The following is a 22,054-nucleotide window of genomic DNA, read 5'->3' on the forward strand; positions in this document are numbered from 1 at the left end:
AGGGCTGCTTATCCGGGCTTCTGGTTGGACAAAATGTGCATGACAGTAAGTGAGTGCGTTTTCGTGGAGCGAGAGTCTGTTTTGAAACTACACTTGTGTGTAGGGAGATGGTTTTTAACACCAAAGAGGTGTTTTTTGTGTTTGTGTGAGCATGGACCAAGTGTTATGAGAAGAAGGCTGAGCAGAAAGCATATACATTTGAGTAATTATAAGCATTATTATTTTTTATAGGAACATTGAGTTTATTCGGGTTTTAAATTATTTGTTACATCCATCCATCCATCCATTTTCTACCGCTTGTCCCTTTTGGGGTAACGGGGGGTGCTGGAGCCTATCTCAGCTGCATATTGCCATTGTTTGAATGCCATCCATCCAGTCTATGAAAAAAAGCCCAAGTGTTATGAGAAGAAGGCTGAGCAGAAAGCATATACATTTGAGGAATTATAAGCATTATTATTTTTTATAGGAACATTGAGTTTATTCGGGTTTTAAATTATTTGTTACATCCATCCATCCATCCATTTTCTACCGCTTGTCCCTTTTGGGGTCACGGGGGGTGCTGGAGCCTATCTCAGCTGCATATTGCCATTGTTTGAATGCCATCCATCCAGTCTATGAAAAAAAGCCCAGACTCCCCGGTCTCTGGCCACCTCTACCAGTTCCACCAGAGGATCACAGAGGAATTCTCCAGCTAGCTGTGAAACAATCACTCCAGCGTGTCCTAAATCCATACCCTGGGGGCCTCCTTCCGTCTGGTCATGCCTGGGACACCTCCTTAAGGAGGCGTCAAGAAGGCATTCGGACTAGATGCCTCAGCCACTCCCTTAACTGGTTCCTCTCGATGCAAAGGACCAGTGGCTCTAATCTGAACTCACCTCAGGTGACCGAAAGAACAAAATTGCTGGATCTTCCTTCGCAGCGTGGCTGGACTTACCTGAGAGACAGTCATCGTTTAAATAATGTTTCCATTTTAAAATAGCTCGTCGTGCGAGCTAGCTAATGCAGCTGCACTGTGTTGCCTGCAGTTTAAACAGTCTATGTGCTCTTGCATCTGGAGCTTTCTCAGCCATTGTATTATGCGGTGTTAAAAATGTATTTCAAAGAGGGGGCCTGCTTTGTACACACCTCCAGAATGTGGTTGAATTCAGCCTTTAGCTCAAAGTAGGGTTTGGACTTGAGGATGACCTTCTTTAGTGATTTTTGGAGGGTTTGCACTCGTGCCTCGGCCTCTTGGCAGAGCTGCGTGACCCGCTGGTGTTCTCGCTCACTCCGAAAGCGTTCCTCCTCAGCCTCGTTTACCTGGTGAGCAAAAGGAAATGAAGCCTTAAACTCACAATTCTACACGTAACACCACGCATTTCAACTTAGTGTGACATATTCTGAAAGTATGACTTTTTCATCCATTTTCAACTGCAACATAAAAGGAACATGATTATGTTGTCATTTCATAGTTTTATATATGTTTTATTAAAGGTAACGCTGAAGGGAGGGAGTACAGTGGCGGTGTGCATGGTTAGCATCAAATCTGACGGACACCTCTCGGTTTGCTAAATCCAGATATTCTGACTTCCCTCTCCTTTAAAAACATGCATGTTAGGTTAATTGAAGACTTTAAATCGCCCATAATGTGAATGTAAGTGGAATGGCTTTCTATACAGAAGAACACAGTCCTTTTTCCAGGATAGAAATGAATGAAATATATTTTGAAAATGTGAGCAATCCACAATGGTACTTTGGGATATGGGTTTATTTTGTTCTGGCGGCACAGCTCGTACCTCAAAAAACTTGTATTGCCAAACAGCATCGCTTTCTCACTGGCACTCATCGAAGGCGGGAGCTCCCTTTTCCTCTCCCTTATCTCTCCTGCTTGCTTCTTTGTTTTGTCTTGACTTAACTTTCTTGGTTGCTCTTTTTGCACCGCTCTCCAAATCTAAACAATGGAATTGATTAACTTGCCTCTCAACGAAATTGACAAGATCTCGGGTTTGGAGGAACCTGCCTGTCTTGACGGAGCAGTTGTTGCTGGACACATGACGGACTCTTGGGAGGAGAAAGAGTGCCTGGCAACCCTTTCAGTCGAGGACGTTGAAGATAGCTACCTATTCATAATTATGACAACGAGACATCTGCTGATTGGAGTAAGCGTTGCTCTGGTTTGCCACAAATGATTAGAGAATGCAGGCAGAACTGTGGACACTCACACTCACATCTGCAAAGTCTGCTGACGCTCGAGGCTAAGTACTATCTTTCTATCTGTGTGCTTTTAATTGTTTTACAGCTTTCTGTATTCCTTCTCAAACCCATTTAGTAGTCTTATCAAACTTGCAAAGGACACACTCACTATTTCACCGCCCCTCTCTCAGCTAGCTAGCTACTAAGCTAAGAAAGCTAAGCTCGTCGCGATCGAAAGCAACTATGCCCTAAAGGCATCTGCTCTCTCACGCTGCTGCTACTCCCCTGAAGACAGCAAGAACTCGACTCCGTGAAAGAAACAACGTGAGTATGGCTCCCTGCTCATCATGCACCGTTCTCATGGATAGGTTGGCCCTACTCGAGGACCGTGTCTGCTAGATAGAGCAGAGTATTTTCGTAACGATAGACGCCATGGACACATTTGCTAGCAGGACCCATCACTTGAAACGTACAGTTTAGTAAACCAGTCATAATTAAGTGTATTCCTGGGGCCAGAGCACCTGACATTGAAGCTAGTCTTAGGGAGCTGACTCGCAACAGGCCTAGTAAACACATATGACAGGCTAATCGCACCACTAGCTACACGAACATTAGTTGTACACGTCGACTCCAATGGTACTAGGATGAGACAGTCAGAGATTACAAAGAGGAACATAGTTAAGACTTGTAATCTCGCTAGAAAGATGTTTTGGCATCGAGTGCTTGTCTCTGGCCCCCTGCCTGCGAGAGGCAATGATGAGAGGTATAGCAGATTAGTCTTGCTTAACAAGTGGCTCAGTAGCTTTTGTAGAGAACAGGGACTAACGTTTATTGATAATTGGCCCTCTTTTTGGGGCAAACCGGGCTTGCTGAGGAGGGACGGCCTTCACCCTAACCGGGAAGGCGCCATCACTCTCTCCAGAAATATAGACCCCTATTTGAGTCAAACTTGACTAACTACACTAGAGCAAGCTCGGTCACAGGCAATTACAGTGTCTGTTAGTCCGGGTGAGGAGTTAGTTAAGCTAGAACTAACCAGCGCCAGGCTAGAAAATTCTTGCATACACAGCATTTCTTGTAGAATATTACATAACTCATATAATGATTTTTCTGTAGTGACTGTGCCAGAGGTGAACACGCATTCTACTGATCTCAAGATACCCATCATATCAATTCCAAGATGTGATCGAAATTATTTAGGCGCACTCCACAAAATTCCTCGAAACTGCCCATTATGGAGACGGCGTGGCGAAGTTGGTAGAGTGGCCGTGCCAGCAATCGGAGGGTTGCTGGTTACTGGGGTTCAATCCCCACCTTCTACCATCCTAGTCACGTCCGTTGGGCAAGACACTTCACCCCTTGCTCCTGATGGCTGCTGGTTAGCGCCTTGCATGGCAGCTCCCGCCATCAGTGTGTGAATGGGTGAATGTGGAAATACTGTCAAAGCGCTTTGAGTACCTTGAAGGTAGAAAAGCGCTATACAAGTATAACCCATTTATTTATTTAACTATAATATGGGCTTTTTAAACACCAGATAATTGCTTCCCAAAACGTTATTAGTTAATGAGGTCATTAGAGACAACAATCTTAATGTCATTGGTCTCAGCGAAACTTGGCTACAACCAGATCAATTTTTTCACGCTTACCAAAGAATCTCCTACTAACTATATGAGTGCATATATTGTCCGTCCCCTTAAAATATCCAATGAAAACCTTAACCTTACCCCTAACCTAAGTAATAAATATAAGTCATTTGAGGTGCTTACTATGAGGTCTGTGACACCGCTACCTCTCTATTTGGCTGTTATTTATCGCCCCCCTGGGCCCTATTTGGACTTTATCAATGAATTTTCAAAGTTTGTCGCTGATCTAGTGACGCATGCAGATAATTTAATTATAATGAAGGATTGTGCTCGAAGACCTCGATGAAGAACACAAACCAAGGACCCAGATTTCCCTCGCCCGGACGCGGGTCACCGGGGCCCCCCTCTGGAGCCAGGCCCGGAGGTGGGGCACGATGGCGAGCGCCTGGTGGCTGGGCCTGTCCCCATGGGGCCCGGCCGGGCACAGCCCGAAGAGGCAACGTGGGTCCCCCCTCCAATGGGCTCACCACCCATAGCAGGGGCCATAGAGGTCGGGTGCAGTGTGAGCTGGGCGGCAGCCGAGGGCAGGGCGCTTGGTGGTCCGATCCTCGGCTACATAAGCTGGCTCTTGGGACGTGGAACGTCACTTCGCTGGTGGGGAAGGAGCCTGAGCTAGTGCGTGAGGTGGAGAAGTTCCGGCTAGATATATTCGGACTCACTTCGACGCACAGCAAGGGCTCTGGAACCACTTCTCTTGAGAGGGGCTGGACTCTCTTCCACTCTGGCGTTGCCGGCAGTGAGAGGCGACGGGCTGGGGTGGCAATTCTTGTTGCCCCTCGGCTCAAAGCCTGCATGTTGGAGTTCAACCCGGTGGACGAGAGGGTAGCTTCCCTCCGCCTTCGGGTGGGGGGACGGGTCCTGACTGTTGTTTGCGTTTACGCGCCAAACAGCAGCTCAGAGTACCCACCCTTTTTGGATTCACTCGAGGGAGTACTGGAGAGTGCTCCCCCGGGTGATTCCCTCGTTCTACTGGGGGACTTCAACGCTCATGTTGGCAGCGACAGTGAAACCTGGAGAGGTGTGATTGGGAAGAATGGCCGCTCGGATCTGAACCCGAGTGGTGTTCTGTTATTGGACTTTTGTGCTCGTCACAGATTGTCGATAACAAACACCATGTTCAAACATAAGGGTGTGGATATGTGCACTTGGCACCAGGACACCCTAGGCCGCAGTTCCATGATCGACTTTGTAGTTGTGTCATCGGATTTGCGGCCTCATGTTTTGGACACTCGGGTGAAGAGAGGGGCGGAGCTTTCTACCGATCACCACCTGGTGGTGAGTTGGCTGCGATGGTGGGGGAGGATGCCGGACAGACCTGGCAGGCCCAAACGCATTGTGAGGGTTTGCTGGGAACGCCTGGCAGAGTCTCCTGTCAGAGAGAGTTTCAATTCCCACCTCCGGAAGAACTTTGAACATGTCACGAGGGAGGTGCTGGACATTGAGTCCGAGTGGACAATGTTCCGTACCTCTATTGTCGAGGCGGCCGATTGGAGCTGTGGCCGCAAGGTAGTTGGTGCCTGTCGTGGCGGTAATCCTAGAACCCGTTGGTGGACGCCGGCGGTGAGGGATGCCGTCAGGCTGAAGAAGGAGTCCTATCGGGTTCTTTTGGCTCATGGGACTCCTGAGGCAGCAGACAGGTACCGACAGGCCAAGCGGTGTGCGGCTTCAGCGGTCGCGGAGGCAAAAACTCGGACATGGGAGGAGTTCGGGGAGGCCATGGAAAAAGACTTCCGGACGGCTTCGAAGCAATTCTGGACCACCATCCGCCGCCTCAGAAAGGGGAAGCAGTGCAGTGTCAACACCGTGTATGGTGGGGATGGTGCTCTGCTGACCTCGACTGCGGATGTTGTGGATCGGTGGAGGGAATACTTCGAAGACCTCCTCAATCCTACCAGCACGTCTTCCTATAAGGAAGCAGGGCCTGGGGAATCTGTGGTGGGCTCTCCTATTTCTGGGGCTGAGGTTGCCGAGGTAGTTAAAAAGCTCCTCGGTGGCAATGCCATGGGGGTGGATGAGATCCGCCCGGAGTTCCTTAAGGCTCTGGATGTTGTGGGGCTGTCTTGGTTGACAAGACTCTGCAACATCGCGTGGACATCGGGGGCGGTACCTCTGGATTGGCAGACCGGGGTGGTGGTTCCTCTCTTTAAGAAGGGGAACCGGAGGGTGTGTTCCAACTATCGTGGGATCACACTCCTCAGCCTTCCCGGTAAGGTCTATTCAGGTGTACTGGAGAGGAGGCTACGCCGGATAGTCGAACCTCGGATTCAGGAGGAACAGTGTGGTTTTCGTCCTGGTCGTGGAACTGTGGACCAGCTCTATACTCTCGGCAGGGTCCTTGAGGGTGCATGGGAGTTTGCCCAACCAGTCTACATGTGCTTTGTGGACTTGGAGAAGGCATTCGACCGTGTACCCCGGGAAGTCCTGTGGGGAGTGCTCAGAGAGTATGGGGTAACGGACTGTCTTATTGTGGCAGTTCGCTCCCTGTATAATCAGTGTCAGAGCTTGGTCCGCATTGCCGGCAGTAAGTCGGACACGTTTCCAGTGAGGGTTGGACTCCGCCAAGGCTGCCCTTTGTCACCGATTCTGTTCATAACCTTTATGGACAGAATTTCTAGGCACAGTCAGGGCGTTGAGGGGATCTGGTTTGGTGGCTGCAGGATTAGGTCTCTGCTATTTGCAGATGATGTGGTCCTGATGGCTTCCTCCGGCCAAGATCTTCAGCTCTCACTGGATCGGTTCGCAGCCGAGTGTGAAGCGACTGGGATGGGAATCAGCACCTCCAAGTCCGAGTCCATGGTTCTCTCCCGGAAAAGGGTGGAGTGCCATCTCCGGGTTGGGGAGGAGATCTTGCCCCAAGTGGAGGAGTTCAAGTACCTCGGAGTCTTGTTCACGAGTGGGGGAAGAGTGGATCGTGAGATCGACAGGCGGATCGGTGCGGCGTCTTCAGTAATGCGGACGCTGTATCGATCCGTTGTGGTGAAGAAGGAGCTGAGCCGGAAGGCAAAGCTCTCGATTTACCGGTCGATCTACGTTCCCATCCTCACCTATGGTCATGAGCTTTGGGTCATGACCGAAAGGACAAGATCACGGGTACAAGCGGCCGAAATGAGTTTCCTCCGCCGAGTGGCGGGGCTCTCCCTTAGAGATAGGGTGAGAAGCTCTGTCATTCGGGGGGAGCTCAAAGTAAAGCCGCTGCTCCTCCACATCGAGAGGAGCCAGATGAGGTGGTTCGGGCATCTGGTCAGGATGCCACCCGAACGCCTCCCTAGGAAGGTGTTTCGGGCACGTCCGACCGGTAGGAGGCCACGGGGAAGACCCAGGACACGCTGGGAAGACTATCTCTCCCGGCTAGCCTGGGAACGCCTCGGGATCCCCCGGGAGGAGCTGGACGAAGTGGCTGGGGAAAGGGAAGTCTGGGCTTCCCTGCTTAAGCTGCTGCCCCCGCGACCCGACCTCGGATAAGCGGAAGAAGATGGATGGATGGATGGATGGATTGTGGGACTCAAGATAATGAGGCGAGAAAGCAGTAGTTATGAGCCGTCCATCCATCCATCCATCCATCCATCCATTTTCTACCGCTTGTCCCGTTCAGAGACGCGGGGGTGCTGGAGCCTATCTCAGCTGCATTTGGGCGGAAGGTGGGGTACACCCTGGACAAGTCGCCACCTCATCGCAGGGCCATTAGTTATGAGCCAGTGATAATAACATTAGATGAACTCTTGCGACTTGTAAATGGGACAATACAAACAACATGTTTACTTGACCCACTTTTTGGGAAACGTATCAAGGAGCTGCGTATTATACTAGGATATTATCAATCAATCAATTCCTTTATTGTCATTGTCATAACAACACTTAAGTCATACATGTCAACGAGATTTTGTTTGAGCTTTGTCCAGCGGCATAGAAACTGCATTGATGTGCAGGTTGACAATAGTTTACATTTTAGCATTGTCAGGAAGATTGCGATAAGAGGGACGTGGGGGTGGGAACAGTCAGATGTCTGATGAGTGTTACGTTAATGTTGCAGCAATGCAATGTCCAGAGCACAATTATTGAGGTGGTGAAGAGTGAGGTAATAAGATGGCAGCAAAGGGGCAGACTGTTCATTTAGCAGTCTCACAGCCTGGGGATACAGACTGTGAGACATTCTGGTGGTCCTGGCGCGAATCGATCTATACCTCCTTCTACCTAGATTAGTTATAAATATAATTAACTTATCACTTTCCTCTGGCACTGTTCCCCTAGCATTAAAAAAAAGTGGTTATTCATCCTCTGCTTAAAAGACCTAACCTCGATCCTGACCTCATGGTTTAACTATCGGCCCGGTGTCCCACATTCCCTTTATCTCGAAAACCTTCGAAAAAATTGTTGCACAGCAGCTAAATGAACACGTCTTGTCTCGATGACTGTAACGTATTATTTTCGGGTCTCCCTATGTCTATCATTAAAAGATTACAGTTGGTACAAAATGCGGCTGCTAGACTTTTGACAAGAACAAGAACGTTTGATCATATTACGCCTATACTGGCTCACCTGCACTGGCTTCCTGGACACTTAAGATGCGATTTTAAGGTTTTACTACTTACGTATAAAATACCAAACAGTCTAGCTCCATCCTGTTCACCATTTAGATATTATTCAAACGTCCTTGGCTGGCTTTATCAAGTCCTATTTTGGTATGGTGCAGACTAGCAGTGTTACACTCAAACTGCTTCACCAAGTTAGCAACACACTCGGTCATGTTTTTGATGATTTTTTTTATTTTATTCAATTAATATCCAGTTACTCTTGGCACTGTCATTTACTTCCTCACAATCACCACAGGTAACATTTAGCTTGAGCTAAACTAAAAAAAGCATTGATAAAATTATTATTTTGTTCCCAATACTAACAACTCATGTGCCACAGAGAGGATAAACAATGACTTGAATAGCGTGTAAGATGCCCGTCATGTATTTTGTGTTGAGATTTACTCATTTTATTTTGCAGGTTATGAAGAAACAAGCAAAGAAGATTGGACATGCAATGTTCATGCTAACACTTTTATTCCTTGCGGTAATTAAAAACGGATAACAAGTAATGTTTTTACTTTGATAACGAATATGCAGTTTTACAATATCACTCCTTTGGGTCAGTAGTTCTCCAACTTTTTTCACCAAGTACCCACTTAGAAAACACTTGTCTCTCCAAGTACCACCATAATGACCAACATTAATATACAGTAGCGTAGTAGGCCTAGATATTCACTAAAAACAAGGCAGAGGTTTTGTTTAACAGGTATATTTTAAAATGTTGGCCACAGTAACCTTACACATCATTTGAACAGTAACACTGTGTTTGAACATTCAATTAAGTGATTATTTGGCATACCACTAGTAGGAGCCCGCGTACCAAGACCACAGTTTCAGAATCACTGCTTTAAGTTACTGATGGCAGCTAAATAATTCTAACAGTACAGGACAAAAGTTGTTTTGTACTTAAATTCAAGTTTACAGAATATCTTGCACTTTAAGTCTATTCATTTTTCATTGCGGTATTTTACTTTGTGTAATAAAGTAAACCTATTAATAATTTAGTAACTTATGTTTCTTTTGTTACAATTTACTATAATAGCTTTCTAACATTAGTTAAAATCAAGTTGTAGACTCAAACGTGTAAAGCAGAACATACAAGCAATAATCGTATGACTTGTCGACTAATTGAAAAAATAATCGCTGATTGGTCAACCTTTAAAATAATTGTTAATTGCAGCTCTCAAACCATTATTTTTCTGTTCATTGTTATTTTTTTAATGTATATTTAAGACAATGGAACTCCCATTTCCATACCAACGTCATATTTAGCAGAATGATGTTTACTGGAGGAGCTACCATAGTGGAGGTCTTCATGGATGTAGCTCAGCTTCCCTTAGCTGACGTCATCTCCTTTATTTTGTATCATTCTTTAAGTAGTTGAGACTCAACAGTACCTTTGCTTGTTGTAGTCAAGTAGTCAACTCCATTTTGCCTCAATTGCAATGTTTTACAATTTAGCACAGTCAGTTGATTCTTCATCATTAATCAGTACCTTTAATGTCAATAAACGGAAACAAATTGGACTAAATACAGTTTGTTATATCTATATGTTACACATACAAAATAACAGTGCTAATGAGTGTACCTTAGCTGTAGCATGGTTGAGCATCTCTTGCCAGGTAGGGTCCATTGTGTTCCTGTCAGCCAACAGTCCTTGCTCTGCTACATACACCATCTCTCTGGCAGCAGTGTGCATGGACACAGCCCTCTCATACCTGAGAGCAGCTTTCTGGGTCTCCTGTTGTGCCTGAAATCGTGAAGAAAAATACTAGGTGTTGTCATTTTATTATCAACATACTGTATTTGTCATCTAACAAATCCAATATACACAAAAATTATACCATCAGGCAGATGCATTGCCATGCTGACAGCTTTGGCTGTTAACAATGGGTACAAGAAGAATGTTTAACTTGGATGATGCGTCAGTAATGCTGTAGTCTCGCGAGAGAGAGCGTACGTGACGCGGGAAAAAAAATAGAATCAAGTGGCACACGCAGCTGCCAAACAATTCTGATTCATTCAGTAAATAAAGCAAATAAAACTTAAATATCAAAATCTGGAGGCACTTGAAGGCTACATCGAAGAGTGCTACGATCGTCTCGTCATGGGGAAACCATCTAAGACGCCAACGTCTAAAAGAAGCCGCCCGGAGGACTCACCTGGCCATGTGTCACCACCGGGCACAAACTTCACCGACATCCTGGATTCCATCGACAAAAGGCTGACTTGTTTGGATGGCCGCCTCGCACTTGTCGAGGTTCTCCACAAGGAATTCCAAGCCATCCGAGAGAGTTTGGAATTCGGACAACAGCAGGTCATTTCTCTCGCCAAGGAGAACGCCGCTCTTCGTGAGTCCGTAAAATCCCTCACCGACGGAGTGACGCAACTCACTCGAGAAAATAGGAGCATGAAAGAGACGATGTTGGACCTCCAGGCGAGAAGCATGAGGGACAATCTGGTCTTCGCGGGAATACCGGAAAAGACCGAGGAAGATCCAGAGGAAACCATCAAGTCCTTCATGGAACACCAGCTCAAGCTTCCAGCGGACACCATCAGGAACATCACCTTCCATCGCGTCCACCGGCTTGGAGCCAAAAAGCCGGAGAACAGGAGGCCGAGACCCATCGTGGCCAAATTCGAACACTTCAAGCAGAAGGAGCGGGTGAGGAACCAGGGCCGAGAGCTGAAAGGATCCAACTTCAGCATCAACGACCAGTTTCCAAAGGAAATTCTCGACAGGCGCCGCCATCTGTTCCCGCTTCGCAAGAAGTTTATCACCGAAGGATGCCGTGCAGTCATCGCGGTGGATAAACTTTTCATCAACGGCCAACTTTACCGTGATCCAGAAGCCACGCCGTGGCTGTATTATTAGCGTCTGAAACACGGTAAATGTTGTATTTTTTGTTTGTTTTGTTATTCCATTATGCTTCAATCCCTCTCTTTTTCCCCCCCTCTTGCTCACAATACACCTGTGCGTCACATAGCGCTCACGTAAACACCATACGCTCTCTCTCTCTCTCTCTTTCTTTCGGTAAACCAACATGTTTACTATTTTACTTTCTTGTTTTCCTTTTTATGTCACTTATTTCACTACCTGTTTAATCCACCACTTTCTTCTTTTCTTTTTATGTTATGCTTTTTGTTTTGTTTTTCTCTTTCTATTTCTCCACCTGTTGTGTGTCCCCTTGTTGTCATCAGCATTTACACTCACAGCTAATACATGCACAACTATACACACTCTGCACACCTACATATATGCATGATAGGTTTACATTTAGATACAGACATGCATTATTTACACATAAAGTACACACATACATCCACACACTTAGTTACAGTCTAGTTTAGTATGTCCACTATACAGTTTGTCACTTGGAATGTGCGTGGTGTCGGGTCAAAGGAAAAAAATATAAAAATTCTTAATCATTTGAAGAGCATGCAAGCAGACATTGCTTTACTACAAGAGACTCACCTCTCCAAGTCCGATACCTCAAAACTGCATTCATCGCAATACCCACACACATACCTTGCTAGTTACAACTCCAAACAGAGAGGCGTAGCCATTCTCATAAGTAGAAAGGTCAACTTTACAGTTCATAACTCCATTACTGACATAGAGGGAAGATACATCATTCTTAATATTTCTGTTGACGGGAGAAACTTATGTATCGCCAACATTTATGGTCCAAATGTTGATGACCCCTCCTTTTTTCACACTTTCTTCTCTTCACTTTCTCCTCACTCAAACCACTGCTTGATTCTAGGAGGGGACCTCAACTTAGTATTTAATCCAAATATAGATCGGTCCAGAGTGACTGGGAGTCACCGTGAGTCTCAGTCAGTGGTAATACTTAAGCAATATATGAAGGATTATGGTCTTTGCGATGCCTGGCGTTCTTATCACCGCACTCTTAGGGAATACACTTATTTTTCTCCAGTTCACCACTCATTCTCTCGCATTGATTACTTTTTAACTAGTAGCTCAATTTTATCTGACATCTCAAACATTCACATCCATCCTATCATCATCAGTGACCATGCACCTGTCTCACTTTCCCTCACCAACAAAACTATCACTGCACCTATCAAACAATGGAGACTTAATACATCATTACTAAAGGACCCAGACTTCCTAAACTATTTTGAGAAAGAATGGACAGATTTTTTAGATTTTAATGATCAACCAGAAATCACGGCGTGCGTTCTCTGGGAGACGGCAAAAGTAGTTATGCGAGGAAAAATTATTTCTTATTCATCATACAAGAAAAAAAAGGAACGTTTACTAGAGCAGGAACTTGAAAATGAAATAAAAATATTAGAATTAGCTTATGCGAATTCACAACATGATCACACTCTGAACAAACTGAGAAAACTTAAATTAGATTTAAGAGAAATAATTGATAAGAAAAGTCAATTCCTGCTCCAGAGGTTACGCTTAGAAAAATTTGAACATGACAATAAACCAAGCAAATATTTGGCTAACCAACTAAAATTAAACAAAGAAAAAAACTCTATACCATCCATCAAGGATTCAGATGGGAACATTACACACGTTCCTGAGGAAATTAACTCCATCTTTAGAGACTTTTACAGAAATTTGTATACACCCCAGATTGACCCATCTCTTTCAGACATTGAGACATTTCTCAATGGTATAGACTTACCTAAATTGAATACAAGGCAGGTATCAAATTTAGATCTTGCTATTTCTGTAGGCGAACTACACGATGCTCTTCAACAGATGCCAAACAATAAAGCACCAGGGCCTGATGGGTTCCCTGTGGAGTTCTACAAAACATTCTGGTCACTGCTAGCTCCGATATTTACGAAAATGGCTTTAGAGATTAAAGAAAACTCATTCCTTCCTCCAAATATGAACTCTGCCACGATCAGTCTCTTGCTAAAACCTGATAAAGACCCAACACTTCCATCCAGTTACCGGCCAATCTCCCTGATTAATGCTGATCTTAAAATTATCTGCAAAGTATTAGCTCAAAGATTAGAAAAAGTTACTCCATATATAGTACATCCTGATCAAACAGGTTTCATCAAAGAGAGACAATCGTCCAACAATGTTCGCCGTCTACTCAATGTGATAGACTATTCTGTTATTCATAATCTAAAAACAGCTGTTGTTTCATTAGATGCTGAAAAAGCATTTGATAGAGTGAACTGGAATTTTCTTCTAGCTACTCTACAGAAATTTGGATTTGGAGACTCATTTATAGAATGGATTAAGGTCCTATATAGTTTTCCTACAGCTTCGGTTAGAACGAACAGCCAAATATCTCCAAGGTTTAATCTTATGAGGGGCACAAGGCAAGGGTGTCCACTTTCTCCGTCACTGTTTGCTATATTTATTGAACCTCTTGCAACCGCTATTCGACAGCATGCAAATATTAAAGGCATCCATACCGCAACCGTTCATCATAAAATAAGCCTTTATGCTGATGATGTATTACTTTTCTTACAAAATCCACATTCTTCTCTTCAAGATACAATCTCACTTATCAATAAATTCAGTTCTATTTCAGATTACTCCATCAACTGGTCCAAATCTACTGTGTTACCAATTAATTTTGACTTTCAGAGCACCTCATCGATTCCACTGCATAAAGGGAACATTAAATACCTGGGAATCAATATTTCCTCCACATTGTCAGATCTGAATCGCTTGAATTACTCCCCAATCTTAAAATCGATTGAGGATGATCTGGCGCGTTGGAAAACACTGCCAATCTCACTTATGGGAAGGGTTTCTACCGTGAAAATGATGGTCTTGCCTAGGGTTAATTATCTATTTTCAATGATTCCAACCAAACCTTCTCAAATCTGGTTTAAGTCACTAGACTCACACATCAATCAGTTTCTTTGGAAGAGTAAACCAGCACGAATCAGCCTTAAAACTTTACAAAAACCCAAAGAACATGGGGGTCTAGAACTCCCAAACTTGTCCTATTATTTCCTTGCAAATAAACTACAATATATATTAAAATGGATCAATCCCACTTTATTAGATAGTTTATGGTTAGAGATTGAACAATCACTTAGCCAGGAGATCCCAATTTCTAACTTGCCCTTTATTAGCCAAATTCTCCGAAAACACAACTGCTTTAAAAGTATTAATATACGCACTACCTTAACAGCTTGGTGGGAGTTTTTGAAAATAACTGGGTCCCCGCTCACTCCATGCCAATTTACGCCTATTTGGAATAATCCTGATTTTCTTTTAAACAAGAAGCCATTGAACTTTCCAACATGGTATGATAAGGGAGTCGGATGCCTTGGGGATATCATCAATGCAAACAGTTTTATCTCTTTTAAAAGTTTAATAACACAATATGCAATCAATCCTAATAAATTTCTAGAATATATACAAATCAAATCTGTAATCAGCGCAAGATTCAACAAAACAACATGGGAAAGTAATCCTACGACCGTTAAATTCTTCAAAACATCTGCCCCCAAAGCTTTATCCAAATTATATGCTCTCTTATCAAAAATAGATAACACAATAAGTATTCCAACTTCTAAATGGCACTCAGACGTATCAACAAGCTGTGACCCAGAATTCTGGAAACAAATATGCCTCAATACTACTCGTTTGATTAAGAATCCAAATGTACGACTGATTCAGCTCAAAATACTTTACAGAATACATTACACCGGTCTAAGAATGTATAAAATGGGTTTAGCTGACTCTAACATCTGTGTACACTGCTCAGATAATAAGATAGATAATTACTTGCATTCAATGTGGTCCTGTGCTCCCGTGAGTAACTTTTGGCTTGGAGTGTGCGAGAACCTATCATTAGCGTTAGAGATTCCTATTCCCATCTGCCCCGCACTCTGCCTGTTGGGTGATCTCTCCGCAACTGATCTTGATATAAACAAAACATACCTCCTTATAAATGCGTTAGGCATTGCCAAGAAAACTATTCTCATAAATTGGAAATCAAAAAATAATTTATGTATAAACCTTTACAAAAACATTTTATTAGATTATGTAGTTATGGAAAGAATGTCTGCTGAATCAAACCAACAACTGACAGAATTCCGATCTCTTTGGGCACCGCTAATTAATTTTCTGACCTGACTCCCTTGGGGGCCGGGGCTGGGGCTCTGTCCCGGGGGTCTTGCTCCGTGGGTGGGGGGTCCTGGGTGCCGGGGGGGGCCGTGTGCCGCGGGGTCGGGTGGGCCTGGGGTGTGTTTCCTGGTTCCGGCCTGGCGGGCCGATCCGTGGGTGGTCTGGTGGCTGGGGGTGGGTGGAGGTGCCTGGGCGGGTGTTGGGGTGCGGGTGGGGCTGTGGGCGGCCGCCTTGGGTTGGTTGGGGGGGCTGTCCCTCCCGTGGGTGGTTGGGCGGGGGGTTGCGCCCGTGGGGCTGGGGTCTTGCCGCTGTCGGGCGGGGGTCGGCTCGTGCCCCTCTGGCTCCGGGTGTCCGTGGGCTTCCTCCTTCCCCTGGGGCGCGGGGCGGGGTCTGCCCGGGGTCGCCCTGCGCTGCGGCTGTGCGGGCCTGCCTGGTGCCGGGTTGGGGGGACTGCTTGCCTCCCTTGTTGGGGCCCCGGCGGTGCTGCCCGACTGCCCTGCGGGAGTCCCCCTCCTGTGTTTTACTCTGCCCTTATTTTTTTATTAATTTTATTTATTTATTTAAATTTATTTTATGTGTATGTATATATATATATATATATATATATATATATATATATATATATATATATATATATATATATATATATATATATATATATATATGTGTATGTATGTATATGTATGTATGTATGTATATATGTATGTATGTATGAATGTATGTATGTATGTGTATGTATGTGTATATATATATATATATGTATGTGTGTATGTATATATATATATATATATTATTATTATTATTTTTATTTTTATTTTTTTTAAAAAAAATTTTTAATCTATTTAATCTATTTAACTTATTCTGTTAAATTATATATGGGTACGCGTGTATGTGGGTGTGTGTACGTTTGTATATATGTATGGTGAAATCTGTGTGTATGTATGTAGGTACATATGTATGTGTCGCTGCCCCGGTGTGCATTGCTGATCGCGGCGCCGGGTCTGCTGAGGTGCCGTGGCATGCCGGCTGTGGGCGCAGGGGTGGGCCCTTATGGCTTTTTGCCGGATGGGATGCCTGGTGGGTGGTGGGCGGGGGGGGCCTGGACGTGCGGGAGGGGCTGCGGGGTTTGGTGGCGTTGGGCACTGTTGGCGACCAGGCCTCTTGTTTATTTTTATTTATTTTATTTTATTTAAAGGGTTTATTTTTATTTTATTTAAATTTTTTTTCTTTTCTTTCTATTTTTTTTTAAATTTTGTATTTATTTATTTATTTATTTTTTTTTTTTTGTGTGTGTGTGTTGTGTATGTATGTGTTTGTGTATATGTGGGCTTATGTATATGTGTGTGGGTGTATTAATGTGTATATATGTGTGGATGTGTATGTTTATATGTATATGCATGCGTGTGTATATGTGTGTATGTATATGTATATGCATATATGTATGTGTGTATGTATGTGTATATGAATGTGTAGGTGTGTGCATGGGTGTGGATGTCCGGTGGCTCAATTGGCCTGGCTGTGGATGAGTTGGGGTAGGTGGGTTGGTGGCCTCGGTGGTAGCCGGGGGTGTGCGTTGTTGTGGTTTACGGGGTCGGTCGCTTTTTTGTTTTGGTTTCGGCGGCCGCGGGTGTTTACGCTGCGGACGGGCGGTGGTGGTGATGGTTGCTGCGGTGATACCAGCGGTTGGCATCGCTGTGTTGGGTTGGAGTGGTTGGGGGACTGTGGCTGGTGTCTGTGCGCTTGTGGGGTTGTGGGGCTGGCTGGCGTTGGCTTGCCGGCTGGTTTGGGGGCTGGCGGGCGGACGGGATGCATTGGCTTCTTGCCCCGTTGGGGGGCTCCTTCCCCTGGCCGGGACTCGTATGGGCACGTTGCTGTGTGGATGGCCGGGATGCGGTGTTTGCATTGGGCGTGGGGGCTGTGCGGTTTCTCTGCGTTTGGTTGCCGGTATGGGCTCTGCAGGGTTGGGTTGGGGCGGGCGGGGGATGGCTTTGTTTGGCGGGGGGAGGGGCTCGCGTGGCGTCACGTTAAAGTGGTCTGGTGTGGGTCACGGGCTGTGGCGGGGGGTGGCGGCCTCCTGGCCGTAGTTCCTGGTTGTCGGCCGCGTGGACTGGGGGGATGTCTGGGCCCTCTACTCCTCCTACTTATAGCGCACACAGTCACACATATATAGGACTTTGGGGATTGTCCTGCGGGGAGGCATGGCGGGGGGTTGAGGATGCCTCCAATGGGGCTCCAGTCCTCCTGTCTTGTCCCCTGCTCGTCCATCCCTCAATCTTAGCTGCATATTAGACACTTAGGATTTGGGGGGCTTGGTTTGGTTGGGACCCACCATGACCTTGATGTCCCCCAATTTTAATCGCATTATTAGTTCCCACAAGCATACATATCTCACTCACGCTACAGTACACACATCAATAGGGACTGGAGGTCGGCTGTAACGGCTGACCTCCTAATTTTAACTACACAGTAGACACTCTGGGGGCCTTGTACACATGCATGGGGGGTTTGGGGTTCGGCGCACCCCTCATTGCCTCGTCGGCCGGCGGGGACTGCGGTCTGGTGGCCTGCCAGGCTTTTATTCATTTATTATTGTTATATTTTTATTTTTTATTTTTAATGTATTTATTATTTTTATTTTTATTATTTACTTATTTTTATTTTATTTTATTTTTTAAATTTTATTTTTTATTTTATTTTATTTTTTTATTTTTTTATTTTTTTTATCTTATTATTTATTTGTGTGTGGCGTCGCGCGGGTCTCACTTCCTGTTGGATGGGGTCCGTGCCCGTGTGGCCCGACCTTGCGCTGTGGGGTCTCTGTTGGTGACTTGGTGTGGTGGCGGCGCAGCCCCCGTGTCTGGTCTGGATGCTGTGTCTCGGTTGTTTGGGCGGTGGTGTGTTTGTGCGGGTTTGGGTTGGGGTGGGGGGCCTTTTGGTTGGGGGGGTTGTTGGTGTCTCTTGTTTGTGTGTTGGCGTTCGGGCTGACCGGCGGGCTGGCGCCGACTGGTCTCCGTGGCCCTGGTGGCATGTGGTTGCTGGTCGCAGTTTTTTTTTGATCGCTTTGATTTGATTGGCTGGTGCTGGCTGTCTGGGGTTATTGCGGCTGCTGCTTCTGCTGCCGTTTGTTTGTGGTGTGGGCGCCCGTGGCTGCTGGGTCTGGTGCAGGGGTGTGGCTGATGTTGTGACTGGTGGCAGCGCGCGCGCGTGATGGCTGTCGGGGCTGACGAACTGTGTATATGTATGTATATGTGTGTGTATGTATGTATGTTTATATATGTGTATGTGTACATATGTGTATGTATATGTGTACATATGTGTATGTATATGTATATATGTGTATGTGTGGGTATGTATACGTGTATGTGTGTATGTGTATGTATATATGTATGTATGTATGTATATTTCTGGGGGTACGCTCTGGGCCTGCCTGTCAGACGGGGGTCGACGCCTCAGGCTACTGCATCCGAACTGCGTGTCTGGAGCTCCTGGGTCCCGCTGTCCATCCCTTCCGGGTGCCCGTCTTGGTTGGGGCCTGTTGGGCCTAGTCCCTGCGTCTATTGTGGTAGCTTGGTGCTGCAAGGTATTCCGAGGTGCTGCGAGTCGGCCAGTTGCTGGGGTAGTGACCTTGTTTGTCAGCATGTCTGTGATCTTCTTTTAATTCTTTTTTTTTTTTAATTAATTAATTAATTAATTTATTTATTTATTTATTTTTTAATATATTTTATTAATATTATTTTTTAATTTTCCCCTCCCTCAGGGGGGGGCTCGGCGGGGCGGTTGCTGGTTGTTCCATCTCCATCGTTGGGGTCCCTGCGGGTGGGGTGGGTGGTTCCCGTGGCCCTGTGCCTGGGTGGTCCTGCGGCGGCCGGTTTGGGTGGGGTGGCCGGGGGCTGGCCTCGCCGCGCTCTCCGGGGGTGGGGGGTGGGCTCGTGGGGGCCCGGTTGCCGGTGGGGCGGGGGCGGTCTTCCCGTCCGGTTGCGGGGAGTCTCTGGGTCCCTCGGGCGGGGCGTCTCGCCTTTCTGCCCGTGTGGGGTGTGGTCTCTCGCTGGCTTGGGGTCTGGCTGTCCCCTGCTTTTCTCGTGCCCTGTCCTCTGCCGGGTGCGTCTGTCTGCGGCCTGCTGCTGGCCCTTGTGGGCGGTACGGTGGGTCGGGCTCTGGGGTTCCTGTCGCTGGCCGGCTTGGCTGCGTGGGGGCGGTGGTCCCTGGTTCCCTGGGCACCACGCCTCCTGTTTGTGGGTTGGGCTCTCGGGGGTGATGGGGCCGTGCTCTGGCTCCCACGCACTCTGGGAGTCGAATGTATTGTACATGCAAATTCACATATGCTCACATACGTACATAGGTACCTACGCTCCCACATACATACACAAATACAGTACATATTTACCTACCTAATGTTCGTACATCCACACGCACATTCAATATACAAACATACACATACACATACTGTACATATACATTCACTGTACAAACACATATACACATACTGTACATATACATTCACTGTACAAACACATATACACATTCTGTACATATACAAGTACATATGCATACTTACACTCATGCACATAATCACGTTTCATCAAACATATATTAACGTTGTTGCCCTAGGGTAAACTGGGTGTAACACATGGCACACTGACAAAGCTTAACCTATTGTTACTATAACAATCTACAAGGTTAATGTAGGTTGCTTCTCTTTCTCCCCCTCCATTTTTCTGCATTCTTTCGTATCTCAAGTTATCATTACGTATATGTATTGTTGCATTTAAACAACTGTATTGTTGATAATAAAGGTCAATTATTGGTATTGTTCATTATCAATAGCGCTATTTCTATTGGTATTTGTATTGATCCATTTGTAGTGTAATAATGCTCATTGTCATTTCTGTATTATTTTTTATTTTTCGCTAACTGCTTATTTGCTATTACTTTTACCATCATATTTGTACATGTCATATTTGCTGATGTTGCTCTATTGTTGTTGTTGTTGTTGTTTGCTGTTGTTGTTTTTGTCTCTCTGTCTAATCCCCCTCTTGTCCCCACAATTTCCCCCTCTGTCTTCTTTTTTTTTCTCTTTCTATCCCCTCCTGCTCCGGCCCGGCTGCACTAAATGATAATATAAATACATTTAATAAAGTCAAATACAAATAAGGCAACAAGAGAAGTATCCTACACTTCTCTTTTGTAAAGTAAATCTGAACAGCCGACATGGGCATCTACATCAACTATATGATTTGCCTGAGAAGCTGGACAGGACAAAAAAAAAAAAAAAAAAAAAAAAAAAAACAATGGGTACAAGAATACCAGCCCCAGTGTTGGAGTCAATTTCCACTCCTGCTTCACAGACCTCTGGTATGAGGATAATGTGGTGCTCTTGACCATACACTTGAACATCATTGCAGCCTAATATTTGAGGTTGCCAATCCGCAATATGAGCGCACCGTCACATTATCCCCTTCCTCCCCAAGGTTGACGATGTGTGGCAACCTGGAAATGTAGTATGCCACAACGTTGGAACTGGTATGAACAGGTACCAGCGGGTGAGGCGGCGGTTGTGGTCCGTCATTGAGTTAATCCAGGTTAAGGTAAATGGTAAATGGTAAATGGGTTGTACTTGTATAGCGCTTTTCTACCTTTTTTTAAGGAACTCAAAGCACTTTGACACTATTTCCACATTCACCCATTCACACACACACACACACACATTTACACACTGATGGCTGAAGGCATGGTAGTCCGTCTCAAAGTCAAACTCCCTTCCCAACCTCAAGCTCGCCAGGGCCCACTTGATGGCAAGGCCCTCCTTCTCCACCGTAGAATACCTGGTCTCATGTGGCAGCATCTTCTGAATCAGGTACAGGATCGGTTGTTCCTCCCCAGGATCCCCTTGCGCTGGGACTGCCCCTAGTCCAACAGCAGACACGTTGGTCTGGACGACGAACCGCTGCTTACGGTCCGGCGGTCTTTTCAATCAATCAATCAATCAATGTTTATTTATATAGCCCTAAATCACAAGTGTCTCAAAGGGCTGCACAAGCCACAACGACATCCTCGGTACAAAACCCACATAAGGGCAAGGAAAAACTCACCCCAGTGGGACGTCGATGTGAATGACTATGAGAAACCTTGGAGAGGACCGCATATGTGGGTAACCCCCTCCCCCCTCTAGGGGAGACCAAATGCAATGGATGTCGAGTGGGTCTGACATAATATTGTGAGAGTCCAGTCCATAGTGGATCCAACATAATAGTAAGAGTCCAGTCCATAGTGGGGCCAGCAGGACACCATCCCGAGCGGAGACGGGTCAGCAGCGCAGAGATGTTCCCAGCCGATGCACAGGCGAGCGGTCCACCCCGGGTCCCGACTCTGGACAGCCAGCACTTCATCCATGGCCACCGGACCTGTGCCCCCCCCTCCCCCCTCCACAAGGAAGAGGGGAGCAGAGGAGAAAAGAAAAGAAACGGCAGATCAACTGGTCTAAAAGGGGGGTCTATTTAAAGGCTAGAGTATACAAATGAGTTTTAAGATGGGACTTAAATGCTTCTACTGAGGTAGCATCTCTAATTGTTACCGGG

General features: G+C 45.8%; 1 protein-coding gene across 1 annotated transcript in view; it reads right to left on the reverse strand.

The window, feature by feature from the left end:
* Positions 1–22,054, reverse strand: part of sh3bp5lb (SH3-binding domain protein 5-like, b) — a 69,855-nt gene that overhangs the window by 5,999 nt on the left and 41,802 nt on the right. The window contains exons 4-5 of the mRNA XM_061966775.2: positions 9,978–10,139; positions 1,126–1,299 (exon numbers count right to left, since the gene is read on the reverse strand). Of these exons, the coding sequence (XP_061822759.1) occupies positions 1,126–1,299; positions 9,978–10,139 (336 nt within the window). The remainder of the gene's footprint in view (positions 1–1,125; positions 1,300–9,977; positions 10,140–22,054) is intronic.

Source organism: Nerophis lumbriciformis, linkage group LG11, assembly GCF_033978685.3.
Source record: "Nerophis lumbriciformis linkage group LG11, RoL_Nlum_v2.1, whole genome shotgun sequence".
Taxonomy (NCBI): Eukaryota; Metazoa; Chordata; class Actinopteri; order Syngnathiformes; family Syngnathidae; genus Nerophis; species Nerophis lumbriciformis.